The following is a 21,790-nucleotide window of genomic DNA, read 5'->3' as shown; positions in this document are numbered from 1 at the left end:
CCTTTTCATTCTCTTTCTCTCTGTTTTTCTGCCTCTGTATCTGTTTCTGTCCCTTTGCAAGATAAGCGTAATAAGACCAGTACTGCTTACCTCTCAGGTTTCTTGTGAAGCAAGTGCCTTCCAGCACATACAGCAACATAAAAGTGTGAACTATTATTATCTTTCTCCGTTTCTCTATCGCTGTCTCTCTTCCCTTTCTTCTTTCCTTCCCTCTCCTCTCTCCATTCATATACATATGCATATGAATATCCAGACTTCATATGCAACATACTTTCAGGAGTAGATATGGGTTAGATATGCCCTACTGTGTCTGTCTGTGTCTTGGTGCATCTTTCAAATCATTCCTATTGTAAGACATTTCCTGGGTTTGCAGGGCAGCCCCTAAATCCTATTTCTCCCAGGGAAAATATTTCATGGTACATATGCTCTCTTTCTTCCCTTCTCCATCTCACATAGATTTCCATACTAATCATAACAAGAAAATAGTTTCTTTACCTATTACCTTCAAAACCTAGAAGGATGACTTTCTCTACCTCTGGAATAATGTTTTTAGTCTCCCATTCTACTTGATATGCACCCCCCATGTGTCTTTGTTTCGATGGAAAAATGACAGCTTTATCATTGTGGATGGGAAGCCAGGGCTGAGGAACACTGGAGCACCTCTCTGCCTTACTTGAAAGCCCATGTGGGTTATCAATCACAGGGCGTAGTCATTAATGTCAACTGTCCTGAGATTTGAGATGTCCAAGTGCCAAGTGAATGGGGGGAGGGGGTTTAGGAAAGCAGAGGTGTTGTGCTTTGGGTTGTGGGGAGTGGGGGTGGGAGGGATGAAGGAAAACTGAGATATTTTTTCACAGAGTTGGTGTCACTGAATTCTCTTCGTTACGCTATGGTGGATTCAACCAAAAGCAACAGACTGGAGCAGCGGACGTTGCAATTTTTTATATCAGAGGAGAATGGCTTATGGAATAGCCTTCCAGCCAGAAAAAAAAAGCAACCTGCTCCCAGATGCTGATCAGGAAATTGGTGATAACTCAAACATATTATTATCTTGAGTAAATCAAATTATTTTTCCCCAAGTATCTCAAATTGCCAGGAGCCATTATCCTTTAAAGCTAATCAGACTAGACTGCTTGGCAATATAGTGTTAAGAAATGGAAAATCTCCTCTGGTCCAGAATGACAGTAGTGGTAGTTTTGATATGGCCTCAGTGTTGTAAGCAATAAATAAAACTGTTTTTGACTGCATTTCCAAGGAGAACTTTGCCCTTGAACTGATACTGCAAACTACTGAAAATCAATTTTCTGTCCAAAGCTTGAACTCATTAAAGTTTTGATAAGCTTAGCACTAAGTGATTGCATTATGACTGAGAGGCAACTGCCTTATCCTGAGGCACCTTTGTTTGCTATAAGAGATAGAGGGACTTTAGAGCCATATTCTCAGACACAAGTCCATCCAGACAAGTCTGAGGACACTCTGGCTGACACCCCCTGGCAACCTGACCATCCCTGATCAACCCCCAGATACTTTTCACCCCTGAAAAATACGCATGTCAAGGCCCCCATCCTCATTGATATAAAACTTTCTACACAGCTTTCCTTTGGGGCAGGGAGTATATTACTGTCTTTATTTTATAGCTGGGAAAAATAGGTGGAAACATTTTCCCAGGGTCACAAAACTCACGTATCTGAATATTAAACCCTGTCTTCTGACTCCAAGAACAATGCCTTTTCCCCATAAGACACTGCCTCTAGAACCCAGGCCTAACTACTAACCCCCACTCCACATATTATTATTGTAACATACTCCACTTCAAAACCTATGCACACAAAACCCCCTAATTGATTCCTCAATTAGACCACAAACAGATCAGATCATCTGCATCAGAAAATTCCCCTTATGTCTAACTCTTTGATGGTGGTGGCTAATTTAGTACATAGCTTTGGCCTCAAAAATAACTAAAGTTATTGTGTTATCTGCCTAAGGGCCTTTTCTAACGAGGAATGATAAACAACTTCACCTTGGTTAAAATGGATTTGGATCTAGAAAATATAGAAAAGCCAATTAGTATTCAAGAGGTTTTCTGCACAGTGGTGGGGAAATACTACTAGCTTACCAGCTAGTAGACAAAGGCTTGAATGCAAATTCTTACCTCAATAATTGGGCAACCTTATTAAAGTCACAACTTCCCTGTACCTGTTCCTGTTTAGTAAAAAGAGGCTAATGATATGTGTTGCCTGTTCTACTTTACCAAGGAAAATACTTCACAATCATTAATGCTTAATTTAATTAATAATAATAATAATAATAATCCTTAATAATCTAGATAGTGAGCTATGATAGAAGATTCTTGTCTCTGTGGTCCTGGAGCAGTTTTCCTTCATTTTGTTTATTTATAGAAATGGAATTATAAATAGTAACTCACGTTTCTATAACACTTCAAGCTTTTGCAAAGTTTTTCACCCCTCAAAACAACTTTGTGAAATAGACAATGCAAAAATGTTATATCCATTTTATAGATTAGGAAACTGATGCTCAGAGAGTTTGATGAAAAGCATGAAGAGGTAATGTGAAGCTAAGGATTACTTCTTTGTAAATCTAATCTTCTAAGATTATACTTCATTTATTTTAATGTAATCTCCCCTTAGTTATCTATGAAAGTGTTATTCTTCACCCTATATATCTCATCATGTGTCTATTAACCATGTTACCTTGACCAAGTCATTTACTTTCTTTGGACCCAAATCTCCTCATCTGTATAATGACAGTGTTGAACTAGTTGATCTTAAATGTCCTTGTCAACTCTAAAATGCTGTTCTGCGTGGTGAGGGTTTAATCACCTCTAGTTACCTCTGTTTTGTGTTGTAGATTGTCTCCCAGAGCTACCATTGTGTACTTTCTGTTCTCTTCCAGTTCTGATATTCAATGGGGTCATTTCTACTAATCTACACTTCTGTGAGCTAAAGTCCAGTCTCCCTGATTGGGTGCTAGATTCTTTTTTTTTTTTTTTTTTTGAGGAAGTGAAATGCTCTTTCAAACTAGGGTGCCCAGAAGCATTCATTAGAGGTTTTGGGAAGGGAGAAAATATCTCAGCATGAGATCTGAATGACTGGTGACTAGGTTTGTAGATATCCTAAATGGAGGTTCCCAAAGAATAAATTTCACCTTGAAATTTGAAGCTATTTACCTGTAGGTCAAAATGATTGATGTTTCTCTTCCATATTTTGAAATGTAAATTAACTGCAGGGGATTTTTGACCCTCCTCCTACTGTGTATCATTTCTTCTCTATGAGATGAAATTGTGTTGGAGCTACTGCTTGCTAATTCTCACTCCAAGTGGTTCGTTGATGTTGATGAAATAAGCCAGGACTGTTGCTGCAGCAAAATGCTTGGGAGAGAAGCTCCTGGAAAACCTAGATACATAGAGTTAACCTAGCAGTGATATTGTGCTTAAGGAATGATCTGAAACAAGAATTTCCTGAGGGAATGGAAGCCTCTCAATTGTAGCTGAATGTGTCAGAAGATGCTGCCTTGTTTTACTGAATGGTAGGATGATATTGTCATGGAAAAGGCATTGAACTTGACTTCAGAAGGTAGCTCTGGTTCTGTTACCATTCACCCAGACTCTCCATCGGAATGCACAACTCTATCTTTCCACTCCTTGGTTCCCCGCTGCCTACCATAGAAAGTTCAAAGTCAGTTTGGCATTTAATCTTTCCCCTACTTGCCTTTCAATCTTACCTTAGGCAATTCCTTTGTCAAAATCCTCTTTAGCTTTTCTATGAAAGCTTACCTACTACCCCCAGCCAAAGGTCATCTGCATCTCTTCACATCTTACATATCTTGGGTCAAACAAGTATTATAATTTCCATTTTCCAGAAAAAGAAACCAAGATTCAGAGAGATAAAGTGATTTACCCATGACCACAAAGCTAATAATCAGATCCAGGATTTTAATCCAGTTCTCTGGTTAGTATTTTTTTTAACAGTATGCCACAATTCCTCTTGTAATAATGATCACTCCAATTTCTACAGCATTGTAAGGTCGACTGTGAGATTCCATAAGCAAGAATCAAGTACTCCATTTTACAGATGAGGAAACAGACAAATTAGTGACTTACTCAGGGTCACAAAGTTGCATTGCTGGCATGAAATTCTGGACTCTTTCTTCTATTACTCTAAACAAAGAGGACTACATTCAACTTACCCAGTGCTTCCTATGTTTATGCCTATGTTCACCCTGGAGGGACCTAGAATGACTTTTACCTACCCCAGGCTTTGCTAGTCAAAATTCTACCCAGCTTTCAAGGCCCAGATCAAGCGTCTCAAGAAGTCTTTGTTTCTTGCCCCAGCTTTAGATCTCATGTAGCACTTCCTGTCTTTAGCAGTTTTGTATGATAATTATTTGAATATGTTTTATTCTCCCTATCTGATTTAAAGCCATACAAGGACAAGGACCATGATTTTTTAAAAATTTTATATTTAATTTATGGAATGAAACAAGCATTTCCATAACATAGTACAATAAAAAAGATGATTGCACATAAAACTACATATTTACTATGCACAATTTGCTTCCTTTCAAATATACAACAAAATTGTCATGTAAATTTTTTCTTCCCTTCCTCCAACCCCATACCCCCTGCCCTAGAAATGACTACCATTAGACATAAATAGGTATACACACACATGTATTATGTAGAACTATTTTACATATACTTCTATTTATCAGTTCTTTCTCTGGATATGATAGCATTTTTCTTCATACGTCCTTTATAGTTAATTTGGGTATTTATAATAGTCAAAATAACTTATGCATTCAAAGTCATTCTTAAAACAATATTGCTGCTACTGTATAAAATGTTCTCTTGGATTTGCTCATTTCACTCTTCATTATTTCATGCAAGTCTTTCCATGTTTTTCTAAAATCATTGAGCTTATCATTTCTCATAGCACAGTAGTATTCCATCACAATCATATACTACAACTTCTTCAGCCATTCCCAAACTGATGGGCATCCCTGCAATTTCTAGTTCTTTGCCACCCAGAAGAGAACTGCTATGAACATTTTAGAACATATAGGTTCTTTTCCTTTTTCCCTAGTTATCTTCAGAAATAGACCAAGTAGTGGCATTGCTGGGTCAAAGGGTATATAATAACTCTTTAGGCATAATTCTAGATTGCTCTCCAAAATGGTTGGATCAGTTCACAATTTCACCAACAGTGTTTTAGCATCCCAGTTTTTCTGCACTCCCTCCAACATTTTTCACTTTCCCCTTCTGTCATTTTAGCCAATCTTAAGTCAAATTTGTAGCTTCTCTAGTGTCAAGCAGTCAGTCACCAAGCATTCATTAAGCACCAACTATGTACTCAGTTAATACATTAATACATCAAAGGCCTGTGATTTGGTTAGTTGCTAATCCCCTCCATCTTTGCAGATTGCAATTTATAATCCTACAAACAAATATATTCCTCAAGCTTAGAAATGGTCACACATCTGAGTATCATAGCCAAAGACTCTGAAGAATCTCTGTTCTCATCATTTTGAGCATTCCTTCCAAGTCTACAGATCCATCCATCCCCATCATTGTCATAGTGGTTCTACCTAAGGTGTCAAGAACCTTCCTCATTTTCTCTTGATATTGATAGGATATTGGTCCAAATATAGGCCAAATTTTTCCTTAAATCTGTTTTGCATAAGACCTAAGATGCATCTGTGTTTACATATGTATGTACACACTTGGTCATTGTTTGGATTCTGATGGCTCAGAGTGAATGGAGATAAGCGATTGTTTCATTTTGGCCAGAAACCCTGGGGGTCTTCTTCTCCTCCCAGATTGATTTTTTTTTGACTAGGTAAAAGAGTCTGTTCTTTGCCTCATTTTTACCTAGCCTTAGTCACTAAATGGGTGTTGCCTCAGTCAAACTAAGACCTGGGAAAGACCTTAGCTTAAAAAGGCCAAGGTCTCCCACTGCATTTGGGGCCATCTCCAGTTGTCCTTATCTATGTCTTGCCACTGGACCCAGATGACTCTGGCGGAGAGAGTGAGGCTGGTGACTTTGCACAGTCCTCTCTCATTCAAATCCAATTCATTTGCAAGTCATGGCATCACCTCTCTGATGTCATGTTCCTCTTTGAGAATGAAGGACAAACAACAATGTTGCATTCACATCATTTTCCCTTTAAAGTTTCAGCCTATATCAGGGGTTGGGGGGTTGGATTTATTTGAATCAACATGGAAAATATTGACTTGAATTTGAGTAAATTGCTTTACTGCCCTAAGCCTCAGTTTCCTCATTTGTAAAATGGGGATAATAATATTTACAAGGTATTGTATCCTGCAAGGTTGTTGTAAGAACCAAATTCAACATTTTTAAAATGCTGTTTGAACTTCAAGTACTAAATAAATGGAAGTTATTACTATGACTATTCTTACCATCATTATTATGCAAAATTCTACAAGATTGATCCCAGAACACATATAAGTCTTACTATAAGAATCCCTAGCACTGAATATCAACCTTCCCTCTGTCGTTTTGCACTTCTGAGCTTGTTGGAGGAAAGGCACTGTATAAATCCAAGGCAGGATTATTATCATTATGATGATATTATTACAGCCAGATGAAAATGTCAGCTCGAGTAATATAGGGTTTTCACCTCCAAGCCAACCCCATAGCAGAGTTATGTGACTCATTGTGGACATGTTCACACGCACTGTCTCATTAACACCCCTGGGGTTTGAGAGTATCTTTGCATCTCTCTGTGCTTACTGGTGGATAAAATTCTCTGTTCCTATCCTCAGCCTTGGCTGGAGGATAAAATTTTGGTCTGGCCAGAATATTATGACAACCAAGACCCAACTTCTCAGCAGTCATGCATGAATTCATATGGAAATTCATCAACTTGTGCAGCTTTGGGCTGTGTTCTGTGGGGAATGCAGATGCTGTCATCTGGTTTCTATCCTTAGGGATAGGGAGTTCATAATTTCTTGAGTAATAGAAATATAGACTCTTAGAACTAAAAAGGATCTCACAGGTAATCTTGTCTAACCCCAGCCCAAAGCACATCTTCTACAACATACCCAATAACTGGCACTTGAACCTCTGCTTTAATATTTCCAGTAATTGGGGACCTCACGACCTATAAGGAAGCCCATTCCACCATTTGTATGTCCAGTTGCTAAAGGAATCCTTTTCCTTACTCTGAGTCAAAATTAGCCTCAGTGAAGGTAGCTTTAACCTCCTCCAGTTGTAGTAACATTCTCTGGAACCAAATAACAAAAATCCATGTATTCTTCCATAAAAAAATTCCAATATTTGTAAATAGTGATTATGTCTTCCTAGAGCTTCTCTTCTCTACCTAAATATTCCCAATTTCTTCAGTATCACATGATAGTTTTAATCTCTTCATCATTCTGGTCACCTGTGCTCTCTAAACACTTTCCCTGTGGTCTTCTCTTATCTAGAAAAAACAAACTCAGTTCCTCCCACCAATCATCTTAGGATATAGCTTTTAGTCCCTAGCCTGTCCTAATCTAGTTTGTCAAGGCCTACTGTAAAATCTGGCACCCAGAACTGATCCAACCATTTTGAAAAAATTTCTAATTATTCCAGAAAAATCATTACATTAGTCACTAACTTTTGTCCCTACAAGTACCCCAAAGTGGTTAAAAAATAGAAAGATCCTATATTTACGAAAATATCTGTACCAGCACTTTGTGTGAAAACAAAAATTTAAGAAAGAAAAAAAAAGTGGGAATCCAATGATTGGAAAATGGCTGAACAAATTTCAGTGTGTGGATCTAATATAATATGATTGTTCCATAGAAATGATAAATATGAAAAATTCAGAAAATTGACAAGCTCATATGAACCGATGAAGAATGAAATAAGCAGAACCAGGAAAACAACATAAGCAATGAGTTTAATAATGTAAATAAAAACAACACTAAAGGGAAGCCAAAGTCAAATTAATTGCTATCACCAATCTTGGCCCTCAAAAGAAACGATGAAACCCCCTCCTCTCCTCTTACTAGAAAGGTAGTGGACATACTGACTGGAAATGTTGCAGATGCCTTAGAAGTGACTGGTTTGTTAGTTAGTTTTGCTTTACTCTTCCTGTCTGTTAAAAGAGGTTGAGGGTTCGGCAGTAGGCTATCACCAATATTGGGAAATACTCATGGTATAAAAGCCAAAAAGAATAGAGGACTTGACCTGTGATTTCCTTGTTATAAGGGAACTCCCAAATGAAAAAACTCTCTCTATCAGTGCAGACTTCCTTCTCTGCAGTTTATGATCAGAGTTGCCTGAGAGTTTAATTGCTTGCTTAGGGTAACACAACTAGTGTCAGAGGGGACACAAACCCAGATCATCTTGATTCTGGGACTAGCTCTCTATCTACTATACTGTGTCTATGTGTTATTTTGTCACCCAGGACCAGGAATAATAATCCAGATCTCTCATGCAGTGGTAAACATAATGCATTTTATATGATTTGAATCTTGGTATTATTATTAGCAATGGGACAACGACCAAGTCCCTTACATTCTCTAGATTTCCTTTTCCTCCTCTTTAGCGAAAGGGAAGTACACTACCGCATCTTTAAGGAGCTTTCTTCCTCTGAATCCTATGAGACTATGTGATCTAACTCATAGCTTAGGGGTCTAGAAAACACACATGGCCATCCAGTCATACTAAAGTAGACTTCAGTATAAAACAACATAGAGCTAGACTTGGTGAGACAGTATGCACCTAAGCTATCAATGAGGACACAGGCAGTAAGTGCTATGGGGACATCTACCACATATGAGTGAAGCCATGGTCTCAGTGTTAAGGATATAAAGCAATAGAAAGTCTCTTTAACTGCCTGGCAACACCGTTAAGTTATCCTTCTCTTTTTGTGAAGACTTGACTTGACTCCTTGGTCTTGGAGTCAAGCTGGGTAGGAAGCCCAGCTCTAATAAGCAGAGCCACAACCTAGACATGGAAAACAGGGTTTTGCCCCAAAGTACAAAACTATAGAGGCATACTGATAGTAGTTAGGCTTCAGGAGACTAAAGTATCCCAGCTTAGCACCAAGTTAGCAAGAACAAATAGTTAAAATAGGAAATTCTAGATGGTTTATTTTTTTTTCCTTTCTGTCTCCTAGATCAGCTCTTCCCCAGTCCTACCCTGTACTGGCTTCTAGATCAGCTCTTCCCCAGTCCTACCCTGTATTGGCTTCCCCAGCAGGGTCCTGGGGTTTCTGCTTCTCTCCTTTGGAATGGTCTCCTGCAATTCCCAACTGAATGTATCTTGTGAAAGAATGGGTTTAAGGGGACACAACATTCTACTTTTCCATAGCATGTTTTATGAAGCTTTCCTGGGTGCCAAAATTGCAAATAAGAGCTCTTTGGATACGTATTAGCAGTGTGACATTGAGTAAGCAATTTCACCTTACTGAGTTTTAGATTCCTCATCTATTAAATTAAAGTGATGGGATGATTGTTAAGGGCCCCTTCAGCCTTGAAATACTATGATTCCATATCCAAGATCACTTGCTATCTCTTAAGCCAACAGACATTTATTAAAGACCTCCTATGTGCCAGGCATTGTGCTACAGGCTGGGGATACAGATAAAATCAAAAGACAGTCTTTGTCCTTGTGGAGCTCAAGGTCTATTTGTACCACTCACTTAGCACTTAAAATTGTAATGATTTACATTTAGGGGAAACGTATTACAGAATGGAGAGATGACCTCAGAGTCAGAAAGACTTAAATGTATGGAACAGTGAGTTTTCTAGATTGCAGAGAATGGGGTGGGGAATAATGTGTCAGAAGATGGGGAAGGGATGAAGAGACCAGGTTGTGAAGAGTTTTAATTGATAAGTGGAAGAGTTTAATTTTGATCTTCTAATACACTTTGGAGTCCCAAGAGTTTGTTGAGTAAGAAGGTGTCATCATCAGACCTGAAACCTACTTAGGGTTAGGTTCAAACAACATAATAAAGTCTTCTTACAATTCCCACAACTGAATAATGTTTTCTCACAAGACAAAAATTGGAGTAGACCTATAATTGAATAGAAAGGGAACTGAGTCTTTCCAGGTTCTTTCTGAAAGCATCCTGCTCATCAATTTTTTTTTAATAATACAATTGTGCTGTAAGAAATGATGAACAAGGATGCTTTCAGAAAACCTAGAAAGACTTAAATGAACTGATGCAAAGTGAGCAGAACCAGGAGAACATTGTACACAGCAACATTGTACACAGCAATATTGTATGATGAAGAATTGTGAATGACTTAGCTATTCTCAGCAATATAATGCTCCAAAATAATTCTGAAGGACTTATGATGAAAAATACCATCCACCTTCAAGAAAGAAATGATGGAGTCTGAATGCAGATTGAAGCATACTTTTTAAACTTTATTTTTCTTGGATTTTATTTTTTGGTCTGCGTTTTCTTTCACAATGTGACTAATATGGAGATACATTTTGCCTGACTGCATGTATACAAATTGCTTGCCTTCCCATTGAGGGAGGAGAGGAGGGAAGGAGAGAATTTGGAACTCAAAAACTTTTTGAAATGAATGTTAAAATTGTTTTTACATGTAATTGGAAAAATAAAATATTTGAAAAAAAAGAAAAAGAAAAGGAACTGAGCTAGTTGCAGAATTGAGTCACAAGATGGAGTCAGTGTGGTTCACTCAATTTCCACTACCCCTTGCTTTTCTAATCCCCTCAAAGGACAGGGATCAGGGAAAGCTTCATGAAGGAGGCAGCATTCAGCTAGAAATTGAAACACAAATGGGGTCTCAGCTGGCTGAGATAAGAGAGTGTTTCAGGTATAGGGAATGATGAAAGAAAAGATCAAGAAGCAGGACAGAAAAGGAATTATTCAAGTTTTGATGAATAGTCTAGTAAAATCTCAGAATTTAGACTTAAGAAGAATCTGGGACATTATCTTTTCTGAACCCTTTATTCTCAAATTGAGGACACCAAGATCTGAACAGAAGTGCCTTGCTCAAGATCTTACAGATTATAACAGAGTTGGGGTCCAAACCTAGGTCCTCTGGCTACAAATTCAATGTTCTTTGCATCACACTTCACTGCCTATTTTGTCTGGTTGGGTTGATCAAGGAGGAAGAAGAGAAAGAGAGAGAGAAAGCTGAGAAGGTAGATGGGAACCAAGTTTTGGAGAGCCTTGAATGCTGGGTTAAGGAGTTTGTACATTATTTGGGAGAAAATAAGGATTCATTGAAGGTGATTAATAGGGGAGATGTGGTCTATATTGATTCAATATAGCTTGATCCTATGTATTTTTCCCCTAGGGCTGTGGCTGGAGTAGATGGGGAACCAGATTTGATTCATATGGAAATCCAGGATCTCAGTGGAGGTAAGTTATTTAAGAAGCCAGTGATCAAACCACATTGTTTCAGAATCATAGTAATAGTAGTAGTAGAAATAATCATTCACATTTCACAGATTTCCAACGTGCTTCCCAAACAACACAAGGTAAGCAGTCAACATCTAGATAACTTGTGAGAGCTTTCAAAGCACTTCCATAATCTCATTTCAGAGCTGGAAGGGTTAGCTAAAGGGTTAGTTATCAGAGCCAAGATCCAAAATATCTTCATACGATGGGATGTTAAGCCAAGACTAATAAGATAGGATTTATTATGAATGAGTGTGAAGTCTTACACTTGGGTTCCAAGATTCAACTTCACAAGGGTAAGATATGTGGGGAGAATATAGTTAGGCAGCAGTTCATCTTAAAAAAGATCCCAATATGAGTCAACAATGTGTTATGGCAGCCCCTCAAAAGCTAATACATATAATATTAGGCTTATTAAGAGAAGTATAGTAGCCAGGACTGGAGAGCTGATGACCCCTGCTTTGGTCAGCCCACATTTCAGGTATCATAATAAATTCTGGTTGCCACATTTTAGGAACGATATTGATTATTTTGAACACGTCCAAAAGACAGCAACCCATACCACATCATATGTAGAGTCTTTAGTCTGCAGACAAGATGACTTAGGGTAGATATGAGAACGGTCAATAAATATTTGAGATGTGATAGCCTGAAAGATGATTTGACAGATTGTTCTTTTGGGCTCCACAGGACAGAAGTAAAAGCAACAAATGGAAGTTTTAGAGGAAAATTTAGCCTTGATGTAAGACAAAACTTAACAACTATAGCTGTCCCAAAGTGGAATAGTCTTCCTTGGGAGGAAGTGGGTCCTCCTTCACTAGGGATCTCCAAGCAGGGGTATGATGACCAGTGATTGGCTTCTGAGGTCCCTTCCGATACTGAGAATCTTAAGTTTATAGGATCTCCTCTAAGACTCTATGAGAGAGGCAGTACAGGATATAATTATCCCCATTTTATTGATGAAATAGAAGCTCATAGAGATCATAGGAATGAAGGATTTGGACCTGGGCCATGATCAGACAGAAAATACTAGTGGTAACATGGGGCCTTGAAAGGAAATCTGACCTATGTGTACGAGTGTGTGTTTGGTGTTGGGGAGAGTCATACTTTGTATTTGTATTTTGGACCTTAGATATCATTGAGCTCAAGCCCTCCATTTTAAGTATGAAGAAATAGGGGGCCAGAGAAGAGAAACAATTTCCCAAGGTCACCCAGACAGTAGGGGACAATGCTTGGATTTGATTCCCAGGTCCTCAGACTCCCAATCTAGTGTTCTTTTCACTGAATCATGCTTCTTCCTATGATAAACCTCACATTCATTTCCACTGCCCAAAGCAAGAAAATGTTATACCAGATTCCTTGAAGTTGGCCTATTCATATAGCTAAACTGACTGGGCTTTGTAAAAATGTGGTAGAATTTAAAGTTTACTTGTTTTCCAACAGGAGATAAATTGAAGTCAAGAAGCTATGGTCCAATGAAAAAAGCTATTAATAGTACAATTTGTTCTGGCACTTAAACATTGGACGTTTTTCCTGCTCTGCGCATACAGCTGCCAGTTTATCTGTGGTGTGGGAAGAGAATCTGTTAGAATGAATATCCACATATGTCAGTTGTTCTGAACTCCCAGAAACCCTTCCTGCTCCAAATTCAGCACAGTTTCCCTTCATACCATTTGAAGATTAAAAAGCAAGATAAGGGCACATGAACCTGAAATTATAATGAGAATTGTCCTCTGACATTCCTTTTCCATTCCTGAATATGATAATAACAGGAACCATAGCTCCCGGGCTTGGCAATTTTTATCACCCCGATTTCACAAATAGGGAAACTGAGCTTGGGCCATGGTCAGACAGATAATACTAGTGGTAACATGGGGCCTTGAAAGGAAATCTGACCTATGTGTAAGAGTGTGTGTTTGGTGTTGGGGAGAGTCAGGCTTTGTATTACAAACCTGGTGATCTCACAGTATTGAATTGATACTGGATAGCACTTTAAGGTGTGCAAAGCACTATAATGATGTCTCTTATTTGATTCTCAGCAACTTCCTTAGGTAGATGCAATTATTATGCCCATTTTAGAGGTAAGGAAACTGAGGCTGAGAAAGGTTGAATGCCCAGCCCAGGGCTATCAAGCTAATCAGTGTCTGAGTAAGGAATTGAACTTAGGTCTTCCTAACTCCAAGTTCAGGGCTCTTTTCTCTGTGCTAACTAGCTGCCTCTGGAGAAACAGGGATTAACTCACGAAGACCATCTCTTAAGGGATTGCTTGAGGGAATACTCACTCCAGTGAAATTTTTGTTATTGTTCAGCTGTTCAACTCTGTGTGACCCTGTATAGGGTTTTCTTGGCAAAGATACTAGAGTGTTTAGCCTTTTCCTTCTCCAGACCATTTGGCAGATGAGGAAACTGAGGCAAACAAGGTGAAGTGTCTTGCTCAGGGTCACATAACTAGCAAATATTTGAGGTCACACTTGAACTCAGGTCTTCCTGATTCCAGGCCTAGTACACTGAGCCAACTAGCTGCCTTCGATGAAATCATAGACTTTTTAAAAAAAAATTGGATTTTAAAAATATTGGTTGCTCTATTCCTCTGTTCCCTTGACCAGTACAAATCACAGCTCCCTCCAGTCCCTTAGGAGATGGTCTTCATGAGTTACACTTCCCCCCAACTCCAACTTGAGGCAGCCAGTTAGTGCAGAAAATAAAGCACTGAGCCTGGAGTCAGGAAGAGCTGAATTCAAATTTGACCTCAGATACTAAGTAGCTGTGTGACTCTAGGCATGTCACTTAACCTCTGTCTGCCTCAGTTTTCTGGACTGTATAATGAGTATAATAATAAACCTATCTCCCAGGGTTGTTGTGAGGATCAAATGAGATCTTTATAAAATGCTTAGTATCGTACCTGGCACATTGTCAGGGTTTAATAAAGGCTTGTTTCCTTCTTTTATCCTTCCTCCTTCTTCCTTCCTCCTTCCTCCTTCTTCCTTCCTCTTCCTTCTGCCTTCTTCCGCTATTGCTATCGCCTCTCAAATCAACCTTTCTCTTGTAGTGAACTTCTCATTATTGAACTCATCTGGTCTTTGGACTACAGATAATCAATTGCTGTACCTTTCTTTCCTCCATCCTTCCCTATTGTCAACTTGGTAGGACCTCCCAGGGCTTGTGCATAGCTTTTGAGACCCCAGGGTTGTTTTCCAGCCACAGTGAGGGCTCATGGAAGGACTTGGGTATGGCGGGGGAAGTAATCAAAGTAAACTAGATGAGAGAGAGAAATCTCCAAATGCACACCAGGGTGATTTTAGATCCAAACCTGAATCTTTGAGAATTTCCATTTTGTTTAGTGCTTTTGAGTTGCAACTTCCCAAATGATACAGCTAGAAAAAAAGGCTCATTAGCACTGCTGATTTACCAGCAATCCCTTGCCAGAGAATTCAGTTGATGAGTCAAAAACCTAAGGATTCAATTTCCCTTGGGAAACAGAATGGTTTAAATATAAAAGGAACAGATGTCTGGCAAAATATGTTTGTGGTTTTGCTCAACCATAAATATTTGAAAAATAGTTCAAGCATTTTCCCTAAAGCAAAACACTGCCAGTTTCTTTCATGCTCATATATGTATGTTTTTCAATGGCCAGTATTGTTCTTTAGTATACAGCAAGCAACCTATCTCCTGGAAGAGATATCCACTTTCTTGAAGCCTAATTTCACTTAAGTCAAACTTAGGAAGCAGCTTAGGTCCTAGTTTGAATAACATTTTTTTTTCTGAAATTTTTGCTCATTCATTCATTCAAACAGTATTTATAAGTCCCAACCATGTACAGTTGAACTAGTCGTGGTGGTTGGGGAGGGGGCTGGGAATCCCTCAATCCAAAGATACTACATATATTAATAAATATTTGCAATATTCAACAAATATGATGCTTGAGACTTTAAATCTTGGACCTGAATGACTATTTCTACAGGACTGGTGGAGAAAGCATAATTTAGTGTAATTGACCTAACTAGTTTGTTTTACCTTCCATTTTTGATTCCATAAAATGTCCCAGTTTTCACCTCTCTCTTTCTCCAGGTAAAATTCTACTTTCCTTTTGATTATGGTTCTCTGACTTCCCAATATATAAGTACATAAACCCAGTAAGGATTATCAAAATGATGTTGCTTCTCTGAGGAGATATCTTCTATGAGTGAGAAGAGAAGTTTCTGCTAAACCCAATCAGGCATACACTTGATCATTAGCATCTGGGGCCAGATATTACTGGGGCTCTGCCCATTTGTAATCTGAAGAGCTCAGTCTGGTCCCTGTATTCCTTCACAGTGACCATAGATAAGTAGAGTCCAAAAGAATCTCCCTTCAAAGATCTCTACTGTCCTAGAAAGAAATAGCCGTTGAAATATTACTTGGGAGCTCAAATATCCTGAAAGGATATCTCAAGGAGATGCATTAACTCACATGAAAAGATAGTAAAACAGGAAACCACTCTCCATGCAAAATATCCCTGAAGTCCAATGCCTTCTTCCTGCCTGTCACCTCTGTGTTTCCCAAGCAAGAAGCTATTTTAGGATCAGAGGACTATAATAGAATTACAAGGGACCTCAGAGGACACAGAGTCTAATACTCTTCATTTTATGTGTGAGGAAACTGAGGTCCAGTTTCCTGGGCCTCAGAAAAAGTAAAGAAAAAGAAAGTAAGAAAGAAAAGTCAGCCATTCTCTTCTCCAGTCTCTCCTGGCACCACCGCCAACATTGATTAAGTCACCACTTAAAGGTCCTTGAAGAATTTAGGTGGCTTTTCCAAGGTCACACAGGTAGTAAGCTTCAGAGGGAGAATTCAGACCCAGGCCATTGACTTCAAAACCAGTGCTCCTTCCACTCTCCCATGCTACTGGTATCGTAAGAACCTGGCTGCTCTTTGTGTTTTGAGTTTCCCTTAGTAATATTCAGAGTGGAAACAGCTGCATATGCCACTGACCTCTGCTACTCTGCTTGAGTGCCCCCCACACTGCTTGCTGACTCCTTTCTTTATATTGAAAATGCCCTGTGATGATGCCCTCACAGTGCTTGTGTGTGTGTGTGTGTGTGTGTGTGTGTGTGTGTGTGTGTGTGTGTGTGTGTGTGTGTGTGTGTGTTTGGGGATACCAGTCCTGGCTTCATTGCCTGTAAATGACTTTGTTTCCTTAAGTTGTTGACATAAACTCTTAATTATTTTTTCAAGGATTTTCCTTGAAAGGTAAAATGAATGAATGAACAGTTTTAAAATAGGATTGGGATAAGGACCAGACCTCTGATTTCATAGATATAGGGAATTCTAAGATGAGGAAATTCCCTCTACTTTTTACCAATTCATGTCAAAATTTTCTCTGAAACTTTAGAGCTCCCTAAAGAACTGAGGTCTGGGGTCACACAATCATCCTTTGTCACTAACAGGACTTGCTCTCTCTCTGTCTCTTGTCTCTCTCTGTCTCTCTCTGTCTATCTGTTTCTCTCTTTCTCTCTCTCTTTCTCACACACGCACACATATACCCATATGTACACAATATCTCTTTATCTCTCCCCTTTTTATTTAAAAATTGAAGATCTTCTGACAAGCAAGCATCTTCCTTGAAAAAAAATTATTGGGGGGCAGCTAGGTGGCACAGTAGATAGAACACTGGTCCTGAAGTCAGGAGGACCTGAGTTCAAATCGAGTCCGAGACCAAACACTTGACATTTACTAGCTGTGTGACCCTGGGCAAGTCACTTAACCCCAAATGCCTAAAAAAAAAATTTATTGAAAAGAATCTGTTTAGAACAAAGAGTAGATCAAAGGTCCAGTTTTTACCATTTATGTATGAATAATGATACCTCTAGTACAGTCAGTGCTTTGGCTTAGAGAAAGAACCAGTGTTCTTGAAGGACCAGCCCTACACAAGAGAAGACTATCCTTTGTCATATGACTCAGGTGATAAATTTAATTTATAAAAAAAATAAAGCTCATTTCCTAAGAAAAGCAAATAATTCCCATACTCTTCACTGAGTACTTAGCAGCTCTCTACTGCTCTTACCATGTGCCATTGGACATTATCTCTATCTCTCTCTATCTTATTATCTCTCTAGACCATAAGCACCTTATAGTCAGGGACTATGTTTTATATACACTTTGTCTCTCACACATTACATTGTACACAGTGTCACTTAAGAAATGTGTCTCAATTTTGTTGCCATGGCTACTACCTTCCTGATAGAGATTACCTGCCCCCCTATGTTTTTACAGACAATTTTCACGAATTCCTGTGGCCAAAGTATTTCATCCTCGTCCCTAGAACAATGAAGCTTTCCAAACTTCTTTAAGCTCACTTTGGAGTGACAGTGGTTGTTTCTCCCATACTCAATTCAGCAAAATTAGTTAAGCTCTCCATTCAGGGGAGTGTGCTATGCATTGAGAATACAACATTTAAAATGGCAAGTCCTCTGCTACAAGAGGGTTGGGAGGGAAGGGCTGGTAGTGAGAAATAATCTGAGCTTGATAGGACCTGCTTGAGCTTGTACGCTAAAGGCATATACTTTAAGAAACTAGGGTCCACTATACACCATCATGAAATATCACAAGAGAATTTTAATTTAAAAACTGGATGTTAGTCAATAAACATTTGTTGAGCAAAGTGCTATAAGCACTATGCTAAGTGCTAGGAGTACAAATTAAAAAAAAAAAACACAGTCCTTATCCTCAAGGAGCTTCCAATCTAATGGAAGAAGACCACACACAAAAGAAAGGTGAAAATGGAGTGAGGAGGGAGAGGTAAAAATAGGCATTAATGGTGGAGTATAGTCCAAGGAGGGGGCAGCTAGGTAAATAGAGCACTGGGTTTGGAATCAGGGAGACATCTTCATGGGTTCAAATCTGGCCTCAGACACTTACTAGTTTTGTGACCCAGGGCAAGTCACTTAACTCTCTTTGCCTCAGTACCTGGTCTATAAAATCAGCTGGAGAAGGAAATGGCAAACCAGTCTAGTATCTTTGCCAAAAAAAACCCAAATGGGGTCATGAAGAATTGGACACGACTGAAATGACTGAACAACACAAACAGTCCAAGAAATCAACTGGGTCAAAATGAAGCTCTCTTTAAGGGGAGGCTTTGATAGGAATTCTTTGCTCTTTCCTCCAGCAATACAATAAAAGGGGCAGAATATGATGAGCATAATAATGAGGTAGGAGCACTAACCTCACAGGTTGATAAGTTTCTTTGTGACAAGATTTCCTAGAAGCATGATTATGGTGGAGCTTGGTCCAAGGAGTGCAATTGGTTGGAAATTAGGTTGATGGCCTAGGAGCCCTTTGGGAGGAATTCTTTGCTCAAGCCTCCAGCCCTTCAATCAGAGGGCCAGAGAGTACTGATAAGATGGGAATACCAATGTTGATACTTTGGTGGTGGGCACAGCATCACAATGAGGTTCACGAATGGTACTTAACATGACAGACTGTTATCTAACATAGCTGTTTCCTTCACCAATGAGAACACTAAAATATTGGTTTTCTTTTGAGTTTACTTTACAAGAATAGATTTTGGTCATTGTTCTCCCCAGGTTTCCGATATGTCACCTGTCAGTCTCAGAATTGCTCTGATAGAACACCCACGATTCCATTTGCCAGCAGCATTGACCACAATTCCTTGACTGTGCAGGACGACTACATATTCTTTAAGGTAAATGCAAATTAATTCCCATATGTGTTCAACTAAAGGAATGTGACATTCTGAACCTATAAAAGGGAGGCAGTTGAGGACCCTATGAAATGCTATTTCTTCTGTGAGAAAATACTGAAAATTAACTTTATAATTCAATTCAGAAGTAAACCACATCAATAGTATACCTTTCTAGAGAGTTTTAGCATTCCAAAAGCACTTTAGCTACATTATCCCATTTGATGGAAAACAAACTTACAAGCTTAAAGAAGAGGAAGGGAAAAAAATAAGCATTTATCTAGTGCCTACTATGTGCCAGGCACTATACTAAGCACTTTACAAATAGTGTCTCCCTTGATCCTCACAACAACCCTGGCAGATAGGTATAATTATGATCCCCACTTTACAGTTGAGAAAAATAAGTCAAACCTAGGTTAAATGACTTGCTGAGGATGACACAGCTAGGAAAGTATTTGAGGTCAAATCTGAACTCAGGTCTACTTGACTCCAAGCCTAACTCTCTTTCCACTGGGCTGCCTTGCTAATGCAAGCACTGTTGTTCCCATTTTGCAGATGAGGAAGATTCAGAGGCCCAGAGACCAGAAGTACCCATCCCCTATGTGAGGCTTTTCTTGGTGCCCCCAACTCTCTTCTTGAAACTACTTTGTGTTACTTTGTATATAGTTCTCTGTGTGTATAGTTTATCTCTGCAGTAGAATGTAAGTTCCTTGAGGGCAGAGACTATTCTTTGTATAGCCTACACAGAGTAAATATGTAAAAAAAAAAGTTTATTGAATTGAACTTCCCTTATTTAGAGTCCTATAGCTCCTAAGCATCAGAAACAGAATTTGAATCTTGGCTTTCTTAATGAAGATCCCCAGGATCTCAGAAACTTGGAGTTTTGAGGAATCTAGGAACTTACATAATCCAAACCATAGCTAAGCAGAAATCCAGTCTCCATGACAGCCGTTACCATACTGATAGAAAGTAATTGTGCCCTTAAGCCTTCTCGTCTACAAGTTCAACATTGCCAGCACCTTCATCTGACTTTTATAGGGCATATTCTCTGAGACTCTCATCATCATCCTAGTCACCTCCCTCTGGACTAGGAGTTCTTGACCTTTTTTATATATCATGGAACATTTGGGCAGTCTGATGAAGCCTATGAAGCCATTTTCAGAATAATTTTAAATGCATAAATTAAAATAATTTGGATTAGAGTGGGAAAATATATTTAAATATAGCTATCAAAATATTTTTTAAAAAGTTCACAGACCCCACTTGAAGAACTCTTGCAGTCCATAGACCCTCCAGGTCATTAATGACCTTTAAAAAATATGGCTCCCAAAACTCAAGACAATATGCCATATTTGTTCTAACCAGTGCTCTTGCCCCTATGCCACAGTGGCTCCTAGGGTTTTCCAAAGATTATATCCTTTTGCTCTGCTATTACCATCACCTCCCAAGCATCTCAATCTTGTAGTTGTTGTTGTTGTTGTTGTTGGTGGTGGTGGTGGTGATGGTGATTATTTATTTGTTTGTTTTCATTCATTCATTCATTCATTCAAGCATGATGGTCAGGTAGAACTCATTTAGAGCCCAGCTAAGAAAGAAGCAAGAATCATCTTCTTCCATAGCTAGTTTGCTTGATGAGGATTAGGAAATGAGTGCAGACCAAAGACATCCACACCCATTTTCTTAGGAACAATGTTCTGGGTGTCCACGTGGCAGGAACCACTTCTCACCATGAACAAACTGTGAAATGGATTTAGAAATAAATTTCCTAGAGAAAACCATCCCTCATGAGCTTTGCCTTGTATTGTTTGGAGGTGACATTGTTTATAACTCCCCAACAGCTACAATGCAGATCTATTTCACAGCTAGTGTATGGTGAGAAGTGGTTCTCCCTGTGTGAGCTTCCCGACTGCCAAACTTAGCAAAATGGGTGATGCTTTTGACAGGGCAGAATCCAAAATGCGTTAGCACATCCTGAAGATTGAGGAGAGGTAATTGACCTGCTTTGATTTCAGATTTGAGTAACAAAAATATGTAACATTTATTATATATGGATGTTGACATAGATAAACACAGATTGTGTGTGAGTGTAACCAGAGAAATGAGCAGTCTTCTTGCCTTGTACATTTGTGTATTTCTGAGCTGTGGTGAAGGGGACATTGAGCTGTCCCTACTGTATTTTCACACCTCCAGGGATATTCCCCATGGTCCTTTCTGAACATACTATAGATTATTTTGGCTTATTGATGATAATAACAGAAAATGCAATATAAGGAAATAGTTCCTAACAATTAGAGTTATCCATAATTGGAATGTGGGCTGCTTCCAGAGGCAGAGCCTCTCATCTCTGGATGTCTTCAATTAGAGGCAGGATAATCACTCTTTTGTTATGTCACCATCAATCAAATCAGTCAATCAGTAAGCATTTATTAAGTGCTTATTCTGTGTAAGGCACTGTGCTGGCAAAACAGTCTTTGCCCCCAAAGAGCGCACTTTCTGAAGGCAGAGATATGAATAAGGGATTTGAGTAACTAGATAATTTCAAAATTGTCTTTCTACTCAATCCAATGGTACTCAGGGATTCTTTGATGTCATTAAGGTCCAAAGGAACAAAGCAGGTAAAGACTGTTTTATCAACTTGCATCTGTGTATGAGTGTGTAGATAGATAGATAGATAGATAGATAGATAGATAGATAGATAGATAG

The 21,790-nt window shown here is 38.9% G+C and overlaps 1 protein-coding gene across 1 annotated transcript in view; it reads left to right on the top strand.

Moving 5' to 3' along the window:
- The window catches only part of SORCS2 (sortilin related VPS10 domain containing receptor 2), a 797,231-nt gene that overhangs the window by 574,858 nt on the left and 200,583 nt on the right, over positions 1–21,790 (top strand). The window contains exons 5-6 of the mRNA XM_027836375.1: positions 11,309–11,373; positions 18,972–19,090. Coding sequence (XP_027692176.1) covers positions 11,309–11,373; positions 18,972–19,090 — 184 coding nt within the window. The remainder of the gene's footprint in view (positions 1–11,308; positions 11,374–18,971; positions 19,091–21,790) is intronic.

This window comes from Vombatus ursinus, unplaced genomic scaffold (genome assembly GCF_900497805.2).
Source record: "Vombatus ursinus unplaced genomic scaffold, bare-nosed wombat genome assembly UNPS02014818.1, whole genome shotgun sequence".
Lineage (NCBI taxonomy): Eukaryota > Metazoa > Chordata > Mammalia > Diprotodontia > Vombatidae > Vombatus > Vombatus ursinus.
Note: the sequence above shows the minus strand (reverse complement) of the source record. Positions and strands in the feature narration are given on the sequence as shown.